Consider the following 23,584-nt stretch of genomic DNA (forward strand, 5'->3'; position numbering starts at 1 on the left):
ATGAAACCTAGTGGTTGTTCTTGTCTTCCTCTATTAATGATAAGTAATAGGCAGCTGTTGCCTTACGAGGGACTTTTTATATGTTATGAAGCTGTCTTTCCAGGCTAGGTGGAATTACTCTAAATTAGTGGAAAGCCACTTCCTTTCCAGCTAGCTAGGAAGCTAGCTTATGACCTTTTTCAGATAATAACACTGTTATTAACACAAACCTGCCAGTCATGTTGCTTCCTCGGACCATTAGATTACAGTTATCTTACACACAGGATTACACGTGTAACATCAGCCACTACAACATTACACGTGAACATTAATTACTGAAGCTAACTTTGTTCGCAACTTCAGCATGGTGCAGTCGGGAGCCCGAAGCAGTCAGGTTGCCGGTGTAGGTGGGCGTGGACAGTGTCCTCGTGTTCTCACTCAGACCCCGCTCCTCGCTCCTCCCTAGACCCGCCCTCTTGTACAAGTATGGTAACTTCTGGCACCAAGATGGCGACGGTCAAACGCTTAACTCGGTAGGCTTCAAAACGGCAGCTCACGCGTGACGTCATGGTGGGTGTCACTTGGCCATTGTGCAATATCCGTCAAGGGCTGAGTTCCGGAAATTTGAGGCTTTTATTCTGTAAATCTGACAGGAAGTTTTCTTTTTTCGGCTTCCTTGTCGTTGGTAGGATTCAAGCCGTGTGTGTTTCTCTGAAGCTAGCAGTGGACAGGTTGCTGTCGTCAGAAAGCGTCCGCTGATTCACAACACCATGTGAACCCGCGCTGCGGCAGGTATGTCAATAAATGTCTCTAAATAAATGCTGGGAATGTTAAGTAATCATTTTTCCCAGTGTCGCTGTTTTACACCGGCTGGACGTTAGCTCGTTGTGCTAAGCCGAGTTCAGAACTATTTGTGGGAGCGCATAAGCAGCGAAAACACCTGAATTGACACTGTAATGATTTCTACAACAAGTAAAGAACTGTCCTCACTGTTTCATTAGACACAGCCAAAGTAGATTTTCCTTTAAACGATGCGTTTGAAATTTGCAAGGTAAAAGAAAAGCATAGCAGGCATTTATAATAAAGTTTTCGGTGCTAGAATGAGGCTCAGTATCACTGGTAATGTAGAAAATATTCCTTGTATTTGAACTCTCATGTAAGCGTTTCCTTTAGAAGTCTGAATTTCTACTCAGACTGTCTTTGTCAAACGCATTAAAGAAATCTTTGTAGAAGAGATCTAAACGGGATTAGATAGGATGCCCAAAACATCAGGACTGGCAACGTCAGGAGACATGCTGGGGAATTGAGAGATTTAGATTTAATCATTTCAAATCACAGAGTTCTAAGCTGCAGAAGCATTTATGCAAAAACACTTTATCATACATTCAGAGAACCAGTTCCTTATATTCACTAGTACTGACTCATTAAAGACTGAACTCATTTAAGAGGAACTTGTAATTTTTAACCAGAAAAGGCAGCAAAACTGATTTTTAGCCTACTGTTTAGCTACTCTTCAATGTTCTGAGCTGTACCTAGAACACTTATCCTCTCACGCCGTCGCTCTCCGTTTTTCAGACACAAAGAACCATGGGTCGGAGCAGTAGCAGCACTATCTCCCACAGTGTTCCAGTGGTTGTGGTGTGCCTTGCTGCCTTGCTCCTGAGCAATGTCTTGATCTACCTATACCTGGACTCTATATATCACAGCGATGAGCAGCTGGCGTCGTCCCATGTAGGCTGTTTGCCTCAACATTTCAAAATGGTGACCATGAAGAACTGCACCCCTTGGCTCCAATGTTCACAGATAAACACAGAAGTGCGCAAGCTGAAGCTGATTGGTCAGGGAGCCGTTAAGAAGGTAGATGGTCTTTTCCACTGTATGTTATAAATATGTGTCCAAAAATATATTTTACTGCATCATTAATAACCTTATGTTCACAGAATGAAAAAGACAGGACTCAGTTGTGTGCACATGTGCAGCACCCTGACAGTACACAATATGCACACAGCTATGAACAGCTCTCACATGCAGAAACCACTCATACAAACAGGCTCTAAGTGCTATGCGGCACTGATTTAAAAGAACTTGTCACATTAACTAATTTGCTTAGAAATCTCTCTTAGGTACAACTGACTGTGACAAAGTCTGTTACTTACTTCAACAAAAACAGATTTGAAACAGATTGAAATGAGCCATTTACAGCACAGAGAAACGTGAAATTTAGAATAAGGTCAGTATGCTGTGTGCAGCTTAAACTTTAGACTAACCTCAGCATCCACTTTTCTTTCCTCAGGTGTATCTGGCTGAGTGGAGAACTCAGAAGGTGGCTCTGTCCAAACTGTCCTCTCTGGAATACCTGGAGGATTTCCTCCATGGATTGTCCATGCTACAGGCCTTGCAGGGCTCCCAGGTGGTACAGTTGGTGGGGTTTTGCCTTGACGACCACACCCTGGTCACAGAGCACCACCCACATGGCTCACTGCTCAACTTGGATGGGGTTCTTGCACAAGAGCAGCATCAGCAACATAACACGTGGCAGACACGGCTGAGGCTGGCTATGGACTATGTCTCCATCCTCCATTACCTCCATAACAGCCCAGCCGGGCGGAGGGTCATGTGTGATTCTAACAGCCTGGAGAAAACACTCTCCCAGTTTCTGCTGACAAATGACTTTCACCTGGTAGTGAATGATCTGGACGCGCTGCCCGAGGTGGACCCGTCCAGGGGCTTGTTGGTGAAATGTGGCCACCGAGAGCTCACTGGGGACTTCGTGGCCCCAGAGCAGCTGTGGCCGCTCAGAAACAAAGCGGAACCATTTTCAGACGATCTCATGCCAGAGTATGATGAGAAAACAGATATCTGGAAGATCCCAGACGTGACATGGTTCCTAATGGGAAGGGTACCTGGAGGAGATTTAGTCCACTTCCATCTTTTTCAGATCCACGAGGAGTGTAAGAAGGAGGACCCCAAGCTCCGCCCCCCAGCTCTGGATGTTTTAAAGGTGTACAAATCAGTTTACAGCAGCATGGTGCGGGACAATGCTGGCTTTAGAGACATGCTGTAGAACCATGAACATACAATAAAAGCTCAAGCTACAGTTTTACAGTGTTGTGCATTATAATAAACACTGCCTCATTTGGAACTGACTGTAAATGTGGGTATTTATTTTTTACAGTTTTGTGTTAATTAAATGAATCTGTTTTATTCTATATCACTTTGGAGTGTGTATCTATTTTAATACAAGGCCAATGAGCTCAGGAAGATCAGAGACAAAAAAAATAGCTACTGGGTTCCCATACTTCCTAGTTCCTCTGTGGGCAATGTGTGTGTGTGTGTGTGTGTCTGGCATTAAACCAAGATCACACTGAGTCCTGAATCCTCACACAATAAGACCTGGACACACAAAATCACAAGACTCCAATGTCCCGCTAGTCTGAGAGATGCTTTGACTTCTTATTCAGTAGTATGAAAACATAAGCAGCAGACAAGGTGGGATACTGTCTGCAGTAAATTCAGTGACAGATTAATGACAGTGACATGTTTGATAAGAAACTGTAATTTCCAGCTTTGCAGACTACTGTTGTTAGTCTGCTAGCATTTTAGCAAGTGAGCTCTACCTGGTGAAATCTGGTCTGATTGCACCAGTCAGGCCAAGCAGAGCTACCAGAGCCAGAGCATCTGCAGCAAAGACTCTTTATCTTTTTCTAGTCTAATCTTAATTCTGACGGGCCCATTTGCTCATTTAAAGGGGCTACTGATTTCTGTACACATTCCCTTTGTCCATGCAGGCTGCGAAGAGATCTCTTCCTACATATTCAAAAGCTGTAGGATGCTATTCATTGTGAGTGGGACCTCAGCTACAGAGACTTAACAGAGGCCCAGCAGAACTGGGTAAAGCTCAGCTTTATGCAGATGTCCTCTGATGCAGTATTAGAGCTAGTCACGCTCATTTTAATGCCACACAAGCAGAACCACAAAGTTGTTCACTACTGGGGTGTAGTAGGAGGAGGAGGAGTGGGTGTCTCTTCCAGGACAGATATATGACAGTCTTTACAAAGTAAAAAGGGGACTGGAAAAACCTATTCTATCAAGTCAGCTGATCAGCTGTTGCAAATGCAAATAACCTACTACGACACTGCTGCTCTTCATCCAGAATCCATTTCTTGTAAGAAATGACTTCACATTTTCAGATGAGGCTAAACAGGCCTTCAAGTGGGCACATGCTGGATCTCTTCAGATGGAACTGATTGATCTGCAAGGCAGTGTCGCATTAGGGGGCAGATTGGACCCTGACACTTTCTGGCTGCAGACTATGCCTGTGACTGCTTTCCCTGGACTTACCCAAATGGCGGGACACATCTCGGTCATGTTTGGCTCAATGCATAGCTGTGAATCGGCATCCTCTGTAATTAACATCATGGTGGTGATTTTGTCAGATGACGTGGTCTGAAGTGACTGCTGGTTCAAGCGCATCCTAATGGGCCACGTTTCAGTCACTGTTTCAAACTTACTCCATCTTCTGACAACAGAAACAGAAAAAACATGTTTACAACTGCTCCACAACAGTTTTCATCTACACTCAGTGCTTCGGTACAGAAAGTACAGACAGTTTAATGTGAAAGCATCAAAGACACACCTGTACAGATGATCAGTAAGCTGCATAATGTTAAGAGTTCTACAGGGATGTTAATATAACCAGGTTATGTTCAAGACCAGAATAAAACATAACAGGGACTAGTGTTCATGTAAAGAGACAAATTTACAGATGATGTTGATGATACAGACCAGAAACTGAGTGTAGCTGAATGTAGAATTTAAAATTATAAGGAATTATAAAATGACCATTATAAAATATAATGAAAAGATCAAACCTATCCAGGGTGCACGTCTCACACTCGTAGGTGGAGTGAAAGCCTACTGTCATATCCTCGTCCTGGCTGTGTCCCTGCTTCCCTTCACACCTCCAAAAAACCTGACCGAACACTACGTGGTCGTGACTGTGAAAGAGCCTGTTTAGAAAAGTTACCATAATCACTGGACAGGAAAGGAGTTTTCATACACGACAGCCTCTACAGGGGCAACACACTGACGCCTTTACTTTCTCACACTCTTATCTTGGAGTTCTCCTCATCTTTACATTTGCCGTGTAGTTCTAGGCACATTTCCACTCTGTCTTTCTTCTACAACTGAGGTCTAAACTTTTCCTGTTATTGCCTCTCAACCACCTCTATCTGAGGCATTCAGGTGTACTCATACAAGAAATTAATGGATCAAAAATTCTAGGAGGCTACTACATGGTAAATTAACCAAATTTCAAAAGCAACTTGTAGGCTGGTGATTCCCGTATTTCAGCATTTTTAGGATGTGGTTTCTGTACGGGGGGGGAGTGCAGCTGGCTTTCAATAGAGGTGGACCTGCAACTGGCACAGCCCCATCCGGCTCAGCAGCATCAGGATGTCTCGGTGAAACGCTTTTGTCAGGATGACATAAAAAAATGGGTGAACACAAGAGTTGAGAGGATAGAAAAGCACCAGCAGCACCTGTGGAGGAAAACATAAATCAGCCTTTATTTTCTACACTCACACACACACACAAATTAAATTAAAGATTAAAGCACAAGAGGAAGTCGCACCTTGGAACCTGTGACAGTCATCAGTGGTTGGTGGAAAGCTGCCGATAAGCCATAGAAGCAAATGGGAGCCAGACACAGAAAGCTGGTGAAAATGAGAACGGCCATGCGTTTGGCCATGCTGGTGTCACATCTGCTGGACTGGTTCTGGGGATTGTGCACCATACAGTAGATGTGGAGGTAGCATAAGCACACCACCATGAAAGCAATGAGATTAATCATCAGGACGGAGACCACATAGGCCTGAGCAGCAGTTGTCTCAGTGTCCATGGGTAAGCAGATGCTCACTTTCTGGTAACTGCTCACACCAACCAGCGGCAGCAGTGCAAGGACCACACACAGCAACCAGCCAATGAGCATCAGCACAGCCGCGTGGCGTAACCTCATTATTCTGTCTGGCCTCATCGCGTAGAAGATGGCGTGCCAGCGCTGAAGGCTGATTAAAGTTAAGGTGTACACAGATAGCTCACTGGCAAACACTGATAATGTCCCTGCTAGATTGCAGCCACTTCCTGTTTGCCAAGCAATAGCATAGTGGTAATAATGGGAGTGTGTGTAGAGGTCAACAGACGCAATGAGCAGCAAGTACATCCCCATACAGAAGTCTGCAAACGCCAGGTGACCCATGAGGAAACGGGTTACAGACAGCTTCTGCCGGCTGGTCAGCAGGATGAACATCACCAGGAGGTTAGCTGAGATGGCTAACAGGCTAACAACCCAGACCAACACCCTCAGGAAGCCCTGACTCATCACATCCTCACAGGGGTTCAGGGCATTGGGCAGGGGGGTGCACAAGGGTCCGTGATTATCCATGTGAAGTTCATTACACAGTGCAAAGTCAAAATCTTCACTAAGATGCTCTGTAGGTAACTCCACATAAAACAGACTGTCAATTTCAGACTGTTCATTTGGACAACCGGGGCTGTTGTGGTCGTGATTGTGATTTGTAGTACCGGTAGTTGTGAGACCAAAGCTGTCTTTCAGATGTTTGTAGATTTTGTGTCCCAGATACCTCTGAGAGAGAGCTGCTGAGGATTCCTGGAGCGTTTCCAAAGCAGTCCTGGTCAGGTTGCAAATAACTGCTTCAGGGTGTCTTGAACACAGATGATAAGGATTATTAATCAGAGAATGAAAGACAACACTTTTTCTAGATGCACGCACAGATTGAAATATTACAGAGTTCTTCCATACCATAAAGCCTTGTGGCTCACAAGATCAAAAAGACACACTGTCGATCACTTTTAGCCACTTTGCTAACGACCTGTCAGCCCTCAGACTTTCATCAGATAAAAAGCAAAGACGGCACCTGCACCATGTATAGTTCACAGCCTGTGAAGCTGAGCTCAGTGAGCTCTAATTATAAAGAAGTGCAGTGCATTAGGGGGAGCTTTTCAGTGCCACAACACATCAGAGGCCTTCTTTTAAATCTCATGACCAGAGTTTGATGTTAAAAATAGAAGAGCTCATTGACCTTAATTGTTATTGTTACCTGGAGATGCTGCAGGCGCCTACTGCCTGAAAGGTGTTTTTTTTTTTTTTTTTTTTTTTCCTTTGATTATGATCACATACAGTCATTAATAACATTGCTATGCTGTGCTGTTTGTGAATTAAAATGAATTTTACCTTACGAAGGGCTCAGGACTAAAATATTGTTAATAAAATAACTACCAAAGGAACCAAAGGTGCACATGATATTTTTTGACAGTCAAATCTCTAAATATAAAATCATTACAATGAGGAAAAGCTAACTATTTTCATTTCATTGGAATCATTCTAGACTTGTCCAGCTTTCATGAGTACAGCAGCACATACACTGCAGTGGGCCCGAGGATAGTTTGGTATGTAAAGGACAATGACATGAGGAAAAGAAAGCACAGCGGGAAAATGTTTTTGCAACACTTACTTACCCTCTCCATCTTTTCAACATTTTTAGACCACAGCAGTGGCTGGGGAAGGTCAATTCAGCACTCTGTAAATGGAGAAAGGCCCTGAAGGGGGGCAGTGCTTTGAGGGCCCAAGTGTTTTTAGCCTGGAGCTTTTCAATGGTCTCCATACCTCTTGAAGGCAAAGAGGTAACTTTGGTTTCTGAAAGATCTCTGGAAGGACAGACAAAGAGAAAAGATTTATTCATTTGGACACAAAACCAAAGGTGCTTCTGTTCCAGTATGTGCTGGAAAGATATTATTTGATGCAAGAATATCATATATACAGTATTTCTATATTTCAGCAAGAACACTAATTGCTCTTCTTGCAAATCCTGTACATTTCATTCACTCACAGGTAAGTTGGGCCGTGAATCACACCATAAAATGCAAACTCATCTATTTGTTCCAAATCCACATTCCTGTGAAGATACCTGAGGGGCAGAGAACAGATGAAGTTCGACCTGTCAGCCAGCCAGGTTGTTAAAGCTCATTACATTAGTAAAGACACCAAATAAGTTGTACAGAGCTAAAATACTGTTGTATTATATCCTGTGTGTTATCACTTAGAGTTACTCTTGTTGTTCGACTGCAATAATTCAAAATGGCATACACTTCCTCCAGTCTGCTCCCATTGAAGGCATAGCGCTGGATCTCTCTCACGCCATTGCTATTCAGCATGCTAAAAACAAAAAAAGGATGGGGTGTGAATATACCCTGAACATGCTATACATTTTTTTATTCTAAAAAAAGAGAAAGAGAAATAGTTGAGCTCAATAATAATAATAATAATAATAATAATAATAATAATAATAATAATAATAATAATAATATACAGGAGTCAAGCCATTCTATTGTTTACAGTGAATTTGATATGATGATAAAAATGATGATGAATATATCAAGATGGAATATGAGAGGCAGTCCCAGAAAAAAAAGTACAATTTATTGAAGTAAAAGTCTCATTATTCCAGTGGCTCTGTTGAACAAGTGAAGGCCAACTGCTCAATATTCCCACTAATTTAAATGTCTGGCTGCCACAACCAGCTACAACTGACTGTTTGCTAAACCCCAAACAGCATTTTTTTTTCAGTCATAGCTTAACAAGTCGAACAAGGCACGGCAGCTCTCAAGATGGTGGAATCTTTTTAAAGCCTTTTCAAGAGCAAAAAAGTGTGCTCTCTATGGAAACTATTGTTTCCAAAGTAGGGGGCGTTCCGTTGGTTGTTGGCCAATTAATGGTTCTCCACAGTGCGTGCCTGTCGGACTGTGGACCGGGACTGTTTCCTTGTAGCTGGTAATGGCCTGCTGAACAGTTGTTGGCCGAAAACCTGCTTTTTCTTTTCTGGCCTGGTTGTACAGGGCTTTGTCCATGTCTCTGTGGGCCTCTTCTCTGACCTGAGTTTAGGATTGTTGTTGCTGTTGTTGTTGTTGTTTTTATATGTCTAGAAAGCCTTGGTGGCCACACACATCCTCACAAAAGCTGGTAATTGATGTGTTAATAAAATGAGTTCAAGTGATGGACATGTTTTGGCATGAGTGCATCCAGGGGACTAGAGGTCAAATCACACTGATCTAATGTTTTAAAAGAAAATGGGCAAAAATCTAAAACCACTATAAAATTGCCTTTATAATAAAATTTCAGTGCCTGTGTGTTCACTCAGCTAAATCCTACTTACACGGTCAGAGCATTCTCAGATATTCCAGAGAAAGAATTGGCAGGTATGACTTGTATGAAGGCATTCTCCACGATTTCCCTGTTAAAAAGGTATGACAGACAAATATTTTAGACCAGTTGAAAGAATACATTTTAGACACCAAAAGATATTTACACATTTAAATGATACATACAAAATAAAATCCTCTTGGCTGGACTGAATATATTGTAGGCCAGGAAAGGAGGTGAGACCTGTGTTGGTGATCCCACTGTATTTAAAACAAATCTCAGTCAGCAACCAGTTAATGCTGGATGGATGAAAACATAAGCTATGATCCAATGATCTTACTTACAGGTACTTTAAATTAGGCAGGTCCTTAAACGCCTCTTGGTCAATGTAGGAAAGTGTTTTGATACCAGTTAGTTGTCTGTAGGACACACACACTTTACTATGTCATAATTATGACACTATCCCATCATTTTATGGGGCATCTTTGCTGAAAAATGTTAAAATAGTTTAATGCATGGTAGTTTTGCCATTACATATGATGTTCTGACCAGTTATTTACTGTGAAATGGCTTCTCATTTAGGTTTATATATGTGACATGGTATGGTAGTCGGTGTAGTACTACTAGTTTACTATGGGAAAGAGGCAGCATGATATGAGACAAAGACTACACTGTGTATTTACGGTGACATGCACAGAAGGCTTTGGTTTAATTACAGTCAAGTTTAGCACTTCTAAAAGGTTACGTACATGTGGGTGACGCTGGACAAGTTGTGGAAAGCATGTCTCTCAAGATATTTTAAAGTCTCATCATCAGAGATGTATCTGAAAAATGAAAAAAAAAATAATAATAATAATAAAATAAAACACACATAGACAATCCAGAAACTAAAATGCAGTTTTCAGATTTGCAGTGGTTTCCACTCACTGGGCCTCAAGCAAGAACAATTCATGCAAACAGATTTGTCCTTAAGTTGCAGGTAGGAATGATCTGAGAGAACGTCCATACGAATATGTGTTTGAATCAAAAATGATTCTGCTTTAATCTGAGTGAGTGTGGAGATCAATTTACTGACAGCAGGTATTCCTCTTTAGATTTCAGTGGTATTCAGAGCATTTTAAGATTGGGGCTTGAGATTTGTAAGAACAAGGCTCAGTGAAAAAAATAACAAGGATAAGAACATAAAATGTTATTGCATGAGACCCACTGTATTTTTATGAATATATAAAAGGTCAGCTACACCAAGGTTGCCCAGCAAGCGCTGTATATACACTGACAGATGGAAAATGTAATAAAAAAAATCAGCAAACAGTGTCCAACTGTACAGTGGAAGTGGCTCTTTTACTGCCCTTGGAGTGTGTTTACAGCCTGTCTGAGCATCAATGTCCAGTAACTGGACTCATAAATAAATTTTGCAATCTGTTAAGACTTATTCTGTTTGGGACTGTGCATCCTTGGTGGGGGTCTAATTAGTTTTTTGAAGGCTGTCTTTGGCAGTTTTATTATACTGATTTGACAGAAAAGGGTTAGTGCTGGGGATAAAAAAGAGAATCTTACATGTGAGAAATGTCGGTCAAGTTGGCGAAGGCATTCTGAGGAAGAGATGACAGTTTTGTCCCAACAAGCCACCTGGAACAGAAATGAACAAGTCTGGGGTCGTTTCAGTCTTAATACAGTAAAGACACAAGATAAAATCAAAGTTTAAAGAGTGTGGTCACTTACACCTCCTTTGTGCTGGAATGGAAAACAGGCATGACCTCAGCTCCAAAACATGACACGCCGTGGATGTCCCAGTCACACTGGCAGTGAGTTGGACAATAATCCAGAGGGACAGCGAGCTCGACACCGATGAAGATGAAAACAAGGAGATTCAAATCAGGTTTCATTGTCACAGCGGTGACTTGATGGTGGAGACCCCCAGGTTGCAGTGCACAGTCAGAGAGGTTTAGAAAGACAATGATGGGCTGTCCTGGATTTTGGCCAAGATGTGGAAGCTTAGCAAGAGGGCACTTCTGGTTGAGACCTTCAAAATAAAATGGGAAAAACATGTGTGGAATGTCTCCTTGTATGATGGAAAAAATGTCAGCTAAAGTTTTGTCTCTGCTAAATTCAGTTCAAAACATTTGATATTTAACCCCCCCATACATTTGCTAACATCTATAACTCCTCCTGTGGACATTTCATAAGTGGAGGATGCTGTATGAGCTTGGATGAAAATATAACAAAACATAGCTGTAATAATATAAAATACTTAATATCACGGGGAGACCCCATGCCCTAAAGTAAGGCACATGCACTATACACTCTTTCTCACTCTTTATCAGAATGTCGATCCTGGTGTGAACTGTTGGTGGTGATGTGTGTGGTATGAACCTTTGGATGAAGGGGTGAAAAAGAGAAAAGGCATTGTGATTGTGGATTTAATTTATTGCATTTAAATTGTGCTCACCTCTCTCCTTTGTTGCACTTCTTCCTCTGTCAAACCAGGAACAGCCAAACTTGGGCTGGAGCGGTCCATTTGGTTAAATAGGGGGGTTCACAGGGGAAGAAACCAAGTGTGGTAGAGTGGAAGGGGTGTTTCGTCTTTTGTGCCAAAATAACCAGTATAAGTATCCTGTTTAGAAAGAAACATGTGTTTTTAACGTAAGTTTAACTGAACTTCTATGTGACAATGTGTTATTTGATATTGTAATTACTGTAAGTGTGATGGAGGACATAATTGATTTTGATTAACTGGGAAGGTGCAGTCCACCAGTATAAAAGTGAGGAGGCTGTGGTGGTTAGGAGTCAGAGAAGAGAACCACAGCTCCCAAACCACAGCTCCCAAACACAGCTCCCAAACACAGCTCCCAAACACAGCTCCCAAACACAGCTCCCAAACACAGCTCCAGAACGTAGCTCCAGAACGTAGCTCCAGAACGTAGCTCCAGAACGTAGCTCCAGAACGTAGCTCCAGAACGTAGCTCCAGAACGTAGCTCCAGAACGTAGCTCCAGAACGTAGCTCCAGAACGTAGCTCCTGCCGTGGGCCTGATTTTTAAGGGTATAGCCAGGAAGGCAGTTAGAGTGAATTCTTTTGTTGTGTATTACTTTGATTCTTCTTGATAGAGCTGTTCTCATTGATGTAACCTCAAATCACTTCTCCAGTACTACCTGTGATATAATAAATAAAAAAAGAGGGGTGGTCCACACCCTGGACTACCACCAGCGTACCTTTGCAGTTTTGGGATCTCTTCTCAGGCAGCTTAACACCTGACCCGAATGACTGAGAATCTTCAGACTTTTTTTTTTCTACTTTTTTGACATTTTGTTGATGAAATTAAAACTGGTTATGAGGTCAGTGAGTGAGGGGGCACAGACATGTGATGACCATTGGGTTTTTTCTTGTAGACCTAAAGCACAGAAGCCTACCTAGTAGACCTGACATTGCATCAGCTTACAGGAGTGTAAGCTGATTGGAGCAGGAGAGTTGCAGGAACAGGGTCTCTCTCTCTCTTTCACACACACACATACAGAGAGAGAGAGAGAGAGAGAGAGAGAGAGAGAGAGAGAGATGCACAGACAAATAATGAACACCTGTCGTGCAGAACTGTGGAAGAAAAACTGGTTCTTTCAGTGTATTTTTGTTGTGCGAGTGTTGTTTTGTTTTATTTCTAGCAGTAAATCAGCAGCAAAGGCTCAAAAAGATCCCAGAGGGTGAATCTAAAATCCCTCCTCTTCTTCTCTGTCTCTTCATCTCTCTTTTCTGTGAGTCAGTTCAATGATGTTTGAACATGGTATTATATCATGTATTTCAATTCTTGGTAGCAACGATAGTTTTCTGGAGCAAGGCCTGAGTGCTGTGACTGCAAATCATATGCAAATGTCAGTTCACTTCAAAAAAAAAAAAATTATATAAAATGAATTACAGTGGTATTACTTTTGAAATTTGAGAGAACAAATTGACTTTAGTATCAATACTACAATCTTTTAACTGTAAAATACACTTTATGTCAAACTGCATTAAGAACGTAGCTGGTGGAGAGGAAGAGCCGATGAGAGGTCAACACTCAGACACAGGAAATCAAGTAAGATGGCAGGCTTGCATCAAATAGTGAATTCCACCGTGAACAGAATGTTGCATGCATGTCTGCACAGGGTAGGATTGGCCTGTAGTGGGGTGGAGGGGCCCATTGTGATAGCTTTTCATGGGGGCACAAAATCCATGGTGGCACCCCTGGAGCTGGAGCAGCCCTGGGTTAAAACCCATAATTCGTTTTTCACACAATCCTCTGTTTTACAAATTTTCACAAGAGATCAAATGTGAAGCCTAATAAACCGTCTTCATCATTCCAGCCGCACGAGATTCGTTTTCACTGAATTCTTCAGTGATGAGGCAGAAAAGCTGAAAGAGTGTTTTCACCCAGAAACATTTTGACACTGTGAGGCACAAAACACAGAACTGATTTAATATGTAATAAGAAACAACAGCGCTGAAGGTTTTCATGGTGTATTTACATCATTTGAAGACACTCCTAGACCTAAAAGCAATGCACTGTGAGTTATGGTACGCATACAAGTGACAAAATATGACACTTAAAAGTAGTTGTTTTTTCTATTTAGCACTATAATCCATATGGAACAGATGGCTATATATTTTTTTTTTACATTTTGAAATCATGTTTGTTAAAATAAAATGTTTATACCATATACTGTAAGAGTTATCAATGCTTGTAATTAGCAAGAATTACCAAATAAATAAGAAATAATCTTAGTGTAAATATAAAATACAGAAGTATGGCCACCATTAAAACACTATTCATGGGGCAGCACGTCTAATGTCATCATACTTACTCATAAGCTCGGCTGACTGCTGATGCTACATACATACATTTTAAGAAACTATGGTTGATTACAGAGCCCAGTAATTGTTATTTAGATTTGCTTTTTCTCCATAAATCTGTTTATTCTAGGGGTTTAGAAGTGGTGACAGTCTTTGGCAGATTTTCATAAACTGTATTCATGTTAGAAGACACCGTCAAAACATTGTTTTTTGTTTTGTTTTGTTTTGTTTTTTTAAAAATTGCACATACAACGAGACCAGACATGTTAACACAAGCAGTGGTAGTTGAAAAAATAAGTGCATACACGCTGTCTTTGGAAACTGTGACAAAGTCAAATTTGAACTGTATTATAGATATATGACTGAAACAAATTAAAGCAGCTTGCTGTCATGTGTATATTTAGCCATTTCTTTAATCCCCAAAATGCATTACTCAGGAACACATGGATGTCTTAAAACAGGACAAAGTGAACCACATATTCAGTCTTTCATTCATATTCTTGAATTTAAAGATGCAATCAGTGATATACTGGTGATGGAGAGCACAGGCAATGGGAGTGTTCTGTGGAACAAATAGAGGATTGCTGGTCTTCTTACTTGTAGTTTTGTCTTTAACTCCTGTGGATACCTGCCAGCATAGAAAGCAATAAAACTTTACGTTCAAAAAGATACTTTCAAGCATCATGGGAAATGTAGGACGCAGTATTGAGCTTGACCCATTCACCAGTTCAGTACCCTAACCTAACTCCTTTTGAGGAAAAAAAAGCACATGAGTGACAGTATTAGTAACACGAAAGAGACAGACTTTACTGACTGTAACATTCCTTCACCGGCAGGTTACCAAGATAAGATGGTCATCTATAGTGTCGTAGTCCAGTGATGAATTAAAATGTTATGATCTCTGACAACTTCTTCCACTTCTCCTCAAATGCAGGTGCTGAGCTGATTCATTATTTATTCAAAAACATCAGTCCAGGCGTTGAAGTTCAGTATTCAAGAAAAATAAAGACAGAAAGAAAGAAAGAAAAGAAAAGAAAAGAAAAGAAAGTGTCAGTGAGACAGCCCATGAGCAGCACGCAGGTCATTAGATAAATTTGACCGGTGGCTGGAGAGGAAATCACAAAAAACAGCTCATTATTCCATCAGAGCATTTCAGGACGTAGCATGCACCTCGAACACATAAGAACAAACTTCCATACTGTCACGTCACTGGGCACTTCCAACTGCAGGACGTTAAAGGCAGCCAGCGAGTTATTTTTTTTTGATTGTTAACTGGAAGATTAAGATGGTGAATATATGGCCCAGTATGCAATGTTGCAGTTCCCTTAAGCATACCAAACAGAAAGGCACCATTGATATTTTTCTGCACTGAAATATACCGTGAACCGTTGCTGCATACTAGTGTATGGCACTTTACCTACAAGACATGAACGCATTTTTATTATTATTATTATTATTATTATTATTGTTTTTTTTAATATAAAACTCTTTATTCACTACGTCACTAAAATAAAAGTTTCATTTTTCATTTCTCTTTAAAAGTCTTTACACTGCAAATAATTTATAGAAAATAAAGGTTTAATAGTGATTATTTGTTCTTTTCCTCAACATAAAGGATTCTCAGCTATTTTCTTTTGACTTTACACAGCAACTGGATTTTGTTTGGTGGTGGAACCGGAGGACTTGACTTGCACGTCATCGTTTGATGATGCTGGGTTAGTCCTGCTGCTGTCCATAGCCCTGAGCAGCAGGGCTGTAGTGCTATCTGTGGTAAAGAAGGGTGTGCGTTCCCCCTGAGGCTCCTCAGTTTCACCCACTAGCATGCTGTCACCACTGGACTCCACATTATGCAGCACATAGCCGTTGGTGACTCCTGCCTTTTTGGTGCTGCAGTCACTGATGTTGTTGTTTGTAGGAATTATCTTCTTGGGCGACGCTGGGAACTTCTGGCTGGCAGCTGTGGCGTCGTGGTCATCTATGTCTTGGTAGTTAACATTCTCCATAGTAAACAGTGGGCTAGGCGGTAAGCTATGCGCCATATGGCCGTGGTTGTAGTGGGCGGAGGTCCTCTTCTGTTCATCTCGGCTTGAGGACTTGTGTGACTGACCTGTCTTCGACAACAGCAGAGGGCGCTCCTCCTCACCAGAGGGGCTTAAAGCCACCGAGGGGACAGAGATGGCCAGGCTAGACAGGGGGGCTGACATCTCTGATGGAGGAGACGCTGGAGTTGCAGGAGAGGTCTGGGACACCGGAGACAGCTGAGTTGGGGTTGTCATTGCACATACAAACCTGTAACAGAGACACCTTTTACACATTTTGTTCATCGGCAATGTTTATGTTCAACATCTGAGATATACATATTGTGTTACTGAACACATAAGGAGTCTTATACACAACCAGCTACGGTTTCAAAACATAGAGAGAGTTAAATTGTCTTTCATATTACACAGTAACGAAGTAACGTAAAAGGCAGGATCATTGCAGGGCTGTGGACAATGAGTCATCCCATCATTCTAACCTGCTTATTCTTTAAAGGTCAAGAGACTTGGAAACTATCATAGCATACGTTAGAGGAGAGGCAAGTTGATCACACAGCTGATACACGTGGATCACATCCCTTCGATGACTACATCACCAGAGACTGGTGATGTAGACCACACAGTGTTGAGTGTGTGTGGGTGGAGGTGGCTTTGCTTGTCGTGTGTCACAGATGACAGGACAGTTATTGAGGCTTTTTAAAGCTTGTGTTATGTTGTCTTGCCCTAACAACAGTATCAGAAATACTAATCACAGTTCTTCGGAGGACCCAGAGAAAACCACGCAGAGCTCCACACAGAAAGGCTCAGCTGATGGATTTGAACTTGGCTGAAGAGACAGTACTAAACCGCTGACTCATTGTGTCTCCTACAATATGGATTCATTCATCATACTCATGATACAGTGGCACATCAGACAACACTTTTTTTTTAACCACATAAGAACCACATCTCCAGCTCCATCATAACAAACCCACAGATGTCTACTTGGCAACAGTTTGACCGTAACCCTAAACCCACAAATATCCTGTGTGTAGTTTCAACACATCAACACTGAGCTGAGAGGAGATTATGATAGTAGGTACTTCAACAAATGGGGGAACATTTCTTTAACTTTAATTAAAACTATAGAGGTTGTGTTTCATCACTACATTTACTATATCTCTATACTGACCTTGTTTTTCTGCTGCATTGAAATGGTTTAAATGTAAGTTACTTTTGGGTTATTGTCAACCCTCCTAGAATTCAGAGCTTTTCCCAACTCACATCATGGATGGGCCTAAAAAAAAACTCATGTGAAAACTTTTATTAAATTCAAGGGACTTGAAATTTGCACTATATGTACACACACACACACACACACACACACACACACACACACACACACACACACACACACACACACACACACACACACACACACACACACACACACACACACACAGGTGGAAAAAAGCTTTCGGACACCCTAGGCATTTGTGATATATTGCATTAACAATCACTCTTAAGTTTCCAAGTGCAATGTGTTTTGTACAGTCACAGCCACAATACTAAACCGATCCTAAACTCAGCCATTAAAAACTTAAAATTGATTAGCTCCATAAAAATACTTTTGATTAAATTTTGAGTATTGTGGTACCACTGACCCACTAATGAAGATCATCCTTTTTAATGAAGACAATTTTTGTTAGGGTCAAAGCCAGAGAAACACGAAATGTTAAATATTAAAATGGACATTTTATTGAACACAAATGTCACTGTCAGTCTACACAAATAAAATCTCTCTAAATTAGCAACATGTTTACACTATGCAGCAAATTTACTGTCGTTTATAGCATGAACAAAAATCTGTTGCACATGTGGTGTTGAAGGAAATTGATTTTTTTGGATGGTTGAGTTTTTCTTCATCGGTCTTGGACCAGCAGAATCAACTTCCATTTCTTACAGTTGGACAGTTAGAGGATCAGTGTCGCTCAGCTCTTCCTGAGGAGGAACCCAACATGTATCCTGTCCTCCAGGCCAGTGGAAGGATTCTGCTGTGGGCCGTGTGGCCATCATCATCATTATCAGATGATAAGCTCTGAGGTGTGTCCACAGGTACATCATCCACAGATACAGAAATCTCCTGGTCACCTTCTCACTCATTCCAATGACCACAGGGAAAAATAGCTAAAATATATCCCAAATTGTGCTGCATTAACACAGTGTAGGTGACTGCAGAGAGGACAGGAGGGAAGGAATGAGGGTTTAACAGCCTGATGTCCATTAGAGCCTTCTCCAGATGAGAGCAAGAGACTGTGATATTAGTTGGAAGACATTGCCTAACAGTGATAGAGCTAGAGACAGTGGGATGGAGCAGACTAAGCAGAATAAGGTGATCTTATTGGACATGATAACAGCATTTTCACAGTCCTCTGTCCAGAAGCCAGCATCAGGACTGACCATGAAGTACCTGTCCACCTTTAGTGCTGGAAGAGAGACTGTTGAATCCGTGTTGATGAATAATTTTCCTTGAAGCTGTGATGTTAAGTTTTTTTCTGAAACTGTTGGTGGGAGTTAAAAGTTAGTAGAAGGAGCAGTGTTGATGTTTTTAGTCAGGATGCCAGAGTTTCCACAGTTTTTGGCATTTTAAAGCAGAGTGGCTGATTGACATCGATAAATGTATTGTCTAGGGCGTTGTAGGTTTCTTGCTTTTGTGTAGAATAAAAAGTTTTACTCTTTTTTTTTTTCCCGGTACAGTTTCCATTTCTCTGTTTCTTTAGTGTTGTAGAGGGTGTTCCCTGCATATTCCTTAAATTCAGGTATTCTTGTTTTCTCTTTGTTGATGATTGTACGTAGACCCTAGGACATTAAAGCAGTGCCACTCATCATGAGCTGGGTTCTGTTAAAGGGAGGGTTTTTTTTTTGCCACTGTGTCCAAGTGCTGCTCATGGGGGAAATGTTGGGTCTCTGTAAATAATATTACAAAGACTACGGTCTGGATCAGCTCTATACGAAAAGTGACCTGAGATAACATCTTCTATGATTTGTATTTTATAAATAAAATTGTCTTGACTTGATGTTTTGAAGCTCCATTTACTTGGGCTGATGATCAGCTGCATCATAAATAATATCATAATTAAATATTTAGCTAGCGTAATTGTTTTTATATAGGCTGTTATGGGTGATTTAGCGATCGTGTATATTCAGCTGCTGTATGTGTGTCTTCGGAAAGTCTTTGTCGTGTTGTCAGTTTCGTGACCTTTCTCGGTTTTCTGTTTGTGATGCAAAGTTAAAATCAATCAGTTACCTTGTACTTTAAGGCAAATCGCTGTCGGAGTTGAGTGTGTCTCGGCACATCTTTGAACGAGCACTTAAGTCTCTGGTGCCACTAGTAGCATTCAGACGACCCCGGCTGCTCTGTGTGGCACTTTGGCTCTTCTCCACCAATGACATCACCGAGACAGACTCAGTGTCAGACAGGACATTGTTGCTCCAGTCATTACTCCAGCTGCGGAGACAGGGAGGAGGTCGTTTACATGGGGCAGACAGGCAGACAGGCCTCTAGACCTTCATGACATAAATATGATGTTGGTCAAATTTGTGTACCTGAGCCAGTTTGCTCACAGTCTTCATCATAAATTCAAAGTCTGATCTGCTCATACAACACTTGAGTATATGATCAGTGACAGGGACCGCTTTCAAATTTCCAAGTGAATGTTAAGCCAATGAGAATTGAGCCTGAAAGCGGACTCGACAAAAAGGTTTGATCTCAGCCACTTGTCTTTATTGCTGTTGTAATCCCATTCGATTCTACAAGTAAGGATGGTTGACTTGGTGCACAGGAGGCACATCAGAGACCCAGAATCTGGGTCTGTTTCCAGCAAACATCTCATTGTGGTTTTTCTTTGACAGAGCTAAGATCCACAGTTTGTCCACCCACAGGACGACTGGCTGGTTCCATGAGATTTCTCCAAGCAATGAAATCATTGTTTGGCCAAGTGACCTTCTATAAAGGAATATATTCCTATTATTTTACCACTGACATTTGCCTGCCTGTCAGATGTTTCTTGCAGATAAATATTAATGTATGGTTCACTTACTCACAAAGCTAATGACAGCTTTGACAGCTTTCAATCCAGGAGCAAGCATCTGGATTTACAGCCAGTACACATGTCAAAATGCCAGAGTTTCCTTTAATTTCACTGCAGATCACAGTTCATCATTTTAGGCTTATTTTTGTTAAATCTACTGACTTACTACATGACTCCACCTGAGGGTGCGCCTGTGCACATGGTATCCAAATTTCCCAGAGATTTGGAAAGGTGGAGTACTTTGATTTACCCAGCACGCTTCCTGTCATGAACCACTGATAGTTTGGGAATCCCATCGAGTTTTCCTTAGAAACTTAGCATTGTGGACATGCAGGACTTCAAATTTTCTGGACATGTTGAAGATCCTTTGGTCATCATGTTTTCTCTGTGTAAATGATCTACATAATAAACATCTGCACTTAAATACCACCACATATAGAAAATGAGAGTAGAATTTATAATGTGGGCTACTGTTTAGCTTCTTATATTCCATTATTTTTTTTCTGAGATGACTTTTAAAATTTAGACCTAATAGAGTCAACTGTTTTGCATAAATAAAAATAATTCTCCATCCCTGTCACATCACGTTGCTCCTCACAGCAACACATCTACTTGTATTTGAATTAAAATTACAGCGCTCCAGCTGGTACTTGGGCCAGGCTCATCAATAAGATGATGATGTGCACAGTTGTTGCCCCAGTTATCTGGTGCTTTGGATGGAGATACCAAGGGAGGACTGCAAACAACAGATGGTCCCGCGGAAACTACCAGCAGAAAGCTTTAATTCATCTTTGATTCTTTGTGAAACTGTGTCAACTGTTTTCAGTACTTTTGTCTCAAACATGCCTGTTGATTTACAGCAGAGATTAAAGTGTAATTAATCTAAACGACAAGATGTGCACACGAACGCTGAGGTTTATGTAGTTATTTCGTAACAGTCTGATGGATGGTAGCACCAGATTTAATCAGTGTAATTCTGGTGTAATGGTGCACATGTTTACTCACTTATATTTGCTGCCTTGAAATGACGTTAAGGCGAGTCACTACAGTAAAGGATATTGCAACAGGTGGAACTGATGTTGGGGGGTAGTTGGTCTGGTCATTGAACCCGAGAGCCTATTTTGGTTTATGAATATATGTATGCAAGTAAAAAAGGGCTGAGTGAAGGTGAATATAGATCAGACGTGGATGTGGACACTCTCAGCCAGTCACAGGGAAGCAGGATGACACCCGCTCAAAAAATGAGGAATCATCTTCTCCAGGAAATCATGTTGTTGTCTGAACACACAGGATCATAAATCTGCAGCCACAGACAGATGGTGTGGGTTTTTTTTCTTTTTCTTTTCTTTTTTTTTTTTTTAACAGAGCAATGAGTGTAATTCTACTACATCTGTTTCATGTTATAAATGGTCACATCAATCTTAAAATGTCACTTAGTTTGCTTTGTAATGCATTTCAAGAACAAAGCCTGAACCAAGCCACAGAGAGCAGCAGGTCTCAACAACATACCAGGAGAGGTTCTCAGGAAATGTGAGGACCAACTAACACACATCCTCACAGACATTTTAAACACCTCCCTGAGCCAGACTATTGCCCTCTCATGTTTCAAAACCGCCACCATCATACTAGAGCCAAAGAAGTAGCCAGTGTCATGTCTCAAGGATCACCACCCTGTAGCACTCTCTCCCCTCAGGATGAAGGGATCTGAGAGCTTCATCAAGCACCATGTAACGTCCAGATTCTCTGTGACACCTGACGCACTCCAGTTTGCATACTGCTCCACTGATGGTGCCATATCATGAACACTTCACATGAACTCGGTCAACTGGGTCTCGTCACTCCACTGTGCAACTGGGACCAAATACAGAACAAACCACAAAATCACATTTGTAGACGATAAAATACTACAGAAAGAAGGAGAACCAACTTGTGTTTCACATACACACCCCGCCCTACATCAATGGCACCACTGTGGAGTAGGTCAGGAGCAGGAGCGCCCTGTTTTTAAAGAAGTTCTTGTTGATATGCATCATGGATGACCTGAACCGGTTTGTAAACACCAGCCCCCTGGTCAAGAAAGCCCAGCAACCTCCTGTGGGTTAAAGAGAGCAAACCTCTCCCTTCCTATCCTCACAATATTCGAGGGAAACATGCAGAGGCATCAGAAAGAGCGCCCTGAACAGGTGCGTCTATGTCTGGTATGGTGGCTGCAATGCCTCAGACCACTTCTCTCACACCAATGCAGGACTTATTCCAGAAACACTGCTTGTGCATTGTTAGACACTGCATCCACTCCATCCACCCTTCCCACCACCCCACCCTCTGTGCACTCTGGCAAACAGTACATCACAGCATATGGTGCAGGACTACCAGCCTCTGTAAAGCCTCTTTTTTTTCCCCCAGAGCCAATTCTTCCATTCAAATCTTCAATTCCCTTTAAAATGGGGAATATGAGGTTCCCTATTCACTTTGTAGTCAGGTCTATTTTGAGCTGCACTCACCACCAGAGATACCTCTATACTGAACAGTGTTCTCTGGCAACAGGAAACACTCCAAAATTGAACAGTGAAGCTACACCAGAAACAAGTAGAATTATATTAGTTTTGGACAGCCAGTGCTGACCACCATTTACTGGCTGCTGCCTGAGCGATCCATGTTACAGAGCAACTTGTAATGGATTAAAACCAAACCAAATTGAATTTACCAAACTGGCAAAATATGTCTGAATTCCTTCCTTACCTTTGGCTGGAGATGTGGGTGAGTGTTGTTGTGGGTTCATGCGCAGATAAGGCATATTTGCTTGTGGAGAAGGTGGTTTCTGTCTCCTTCTCAGCTGCATGCTGCATAGTCCCATTACATTGCTACAAAAAGAAGAGCAGAAAACAGATTGGCAGCTGATATGAATGCAGAGATTCAACAGGCTTTAATGCCTTTTATTTGATACCAACGAGTAACAGCATACATTGATAAGCTGCAAATCTTGAAGAGGCAAGTTAGAAATCGGACGTCCTCTGGCTGAGCTTGTCCCGTTGGGGCCAACACCAGTATTGGTATTGTTGTTCCTCTTATTCCTCAGGCTCTGCCTCAGACGGTCATGGAGCTTCTTCCTCTGCTTCCTGTTTGTGAAGAAACAAACTAGATTGTGAGGCAGCCTAGACCACAACTGGACAGCATATCTGAGGGGAGAGTAGCAAAAAGAAATACCCAACATTTCATCTAATATTATTATGGCTTGACTTTAGTAATGGTAAGTAGTATTTTTTAAGTATTGAGGTCAGTACAAAATGCACTTCTTGATTCTTATTGTGTCCACTAGCACCACCAAATCCCCTAACGTCTCTCAGCTCATTTGGTTTGGCTGTTTCTCAGGTCATTGCTGTTCTGATGATGTCCACCATCATGCATTTGTGAAACCCTGAAATTTTTCACAACTGGTTATTTTACATAAGGACATTAAA

The 23,584-nt window shown here is 41.6% G+C and overlaps 3 protein-coding genes across 12 annotated transcripts in view; 1 reads left to right on the forward strand and 2 right to left on the reverse strand.

The window, feature by feature from the left end:
• The first annotated feature begins 653 nt into the window (after positions 1-653).
• pomk (protein O-mannose kinase) lies at positions 654-3,132 on the forward strand. The gene is made up of 3 exons (XM_041059704.1): positions 654-771; positions 1,555-1,836; positions 2,273-3,132. The coding sequence occupies exons 2-3, from the start codon at positions 1,567-1,569 to the stop codon at positions 3,041-3,043; spliced, it is 1,041 nt and encodes a 346-aa protein (XP_040915638.1). The 5' UTR covers positions 654-771; positions 1,555-1,566; the 3' UTR covers positions 3,044-3,132.
• Positions 3,133-4,594: 1,462 nt separating this feature from the next.
• On the reverse strand, positions 4,595-11,781 carry LOC121195937 (thyrotropin receptor-like). Of its 2 annotated transcripts, XM_041059673.1 has the most exons (12): positions 11,646-11,781; positions 10,919-11,219; positions 10,754-10,825; positions 9,946-10,020; positions 9,541-9,615; positions 9,382-9,456; positions 9,210-9,287; positions 8,144-8,212; positions 7,887-7,964; positions 7,516-7,704; positions 5,612-6,701; positions 4,595-5,519 (listed from the first exon to the last, which is right to left on the reverse strand). In XM_041059673.1, the coding sequence occupies exons 2-12, from the start codon at positions 11,080-11,082 to the stop codon at positions 5,379-5,381; spliced, it is 2,106 nt and encodes a 701-aa protein (XP_040915607.1). In that variant the 5' UTR covers positions 11,083-11,219; positions 11,646-11,781; the 3' UTR covers positions 4,595-5,378. The 2 variants fall into 2 exon arrangements, with proteins under 2 accessions (XP_040915607.1, XP_040915608.1); XM_041059674.1 differs by lacking the exon at positions 9,541-9,615.
• Positions 11,782-13,622: 1,841 nt separating this feature from the next.
• Positions 13,623-23,584, reverse strand: part of nrg1 (neuregulin 1) — a 32,601-nt gene continuing 22,639 nt past the window's right edge. For 7 of the 9 annotated variants that reach the window (XM_041059677.1, XM_041059676.1, XM_041059682.1 and 4 more), the window contains 3 exons: positions 23,089-23,242; positions 22,866-22,987; positions 13,623-16,306 (listed from right to left, as the gene is read on the reverse strand). In XM_041059677.1, coding sequence (XP_040915611.1) covers positions 15,658-16,306; positions 22,866-22,987; positions 23,089-23,242 — 925 coding nt within the window. In that variant the 3' untranslated portion in view covers positions 13,623-15,657. Of the gene's footprint in view, positions 16,307-19,342; positions 19,544-22,865; positions 22,988-23,088; positions 23,243-23,584 lie in introns of all 9 variants that reach the window. The other 2 variants (XM_041059684.1, XM_041059683.1) reach the window with 1 other exon arrangement.

This window comes from Toxotes jaculatrix, chromosome 16 (assembly GCF_017976425.1).
Source record: "Toxotes jaculatrix isolate fToxJac2 chromosome 16, fToxJac2.pri, whole genome shotgun sequence".
Lineage (NCBI taxonomy): Eukaryota > Metazoa > Chordata > Actinopteri > Toxotidae > Toxotes > Toxotes jaculatrix.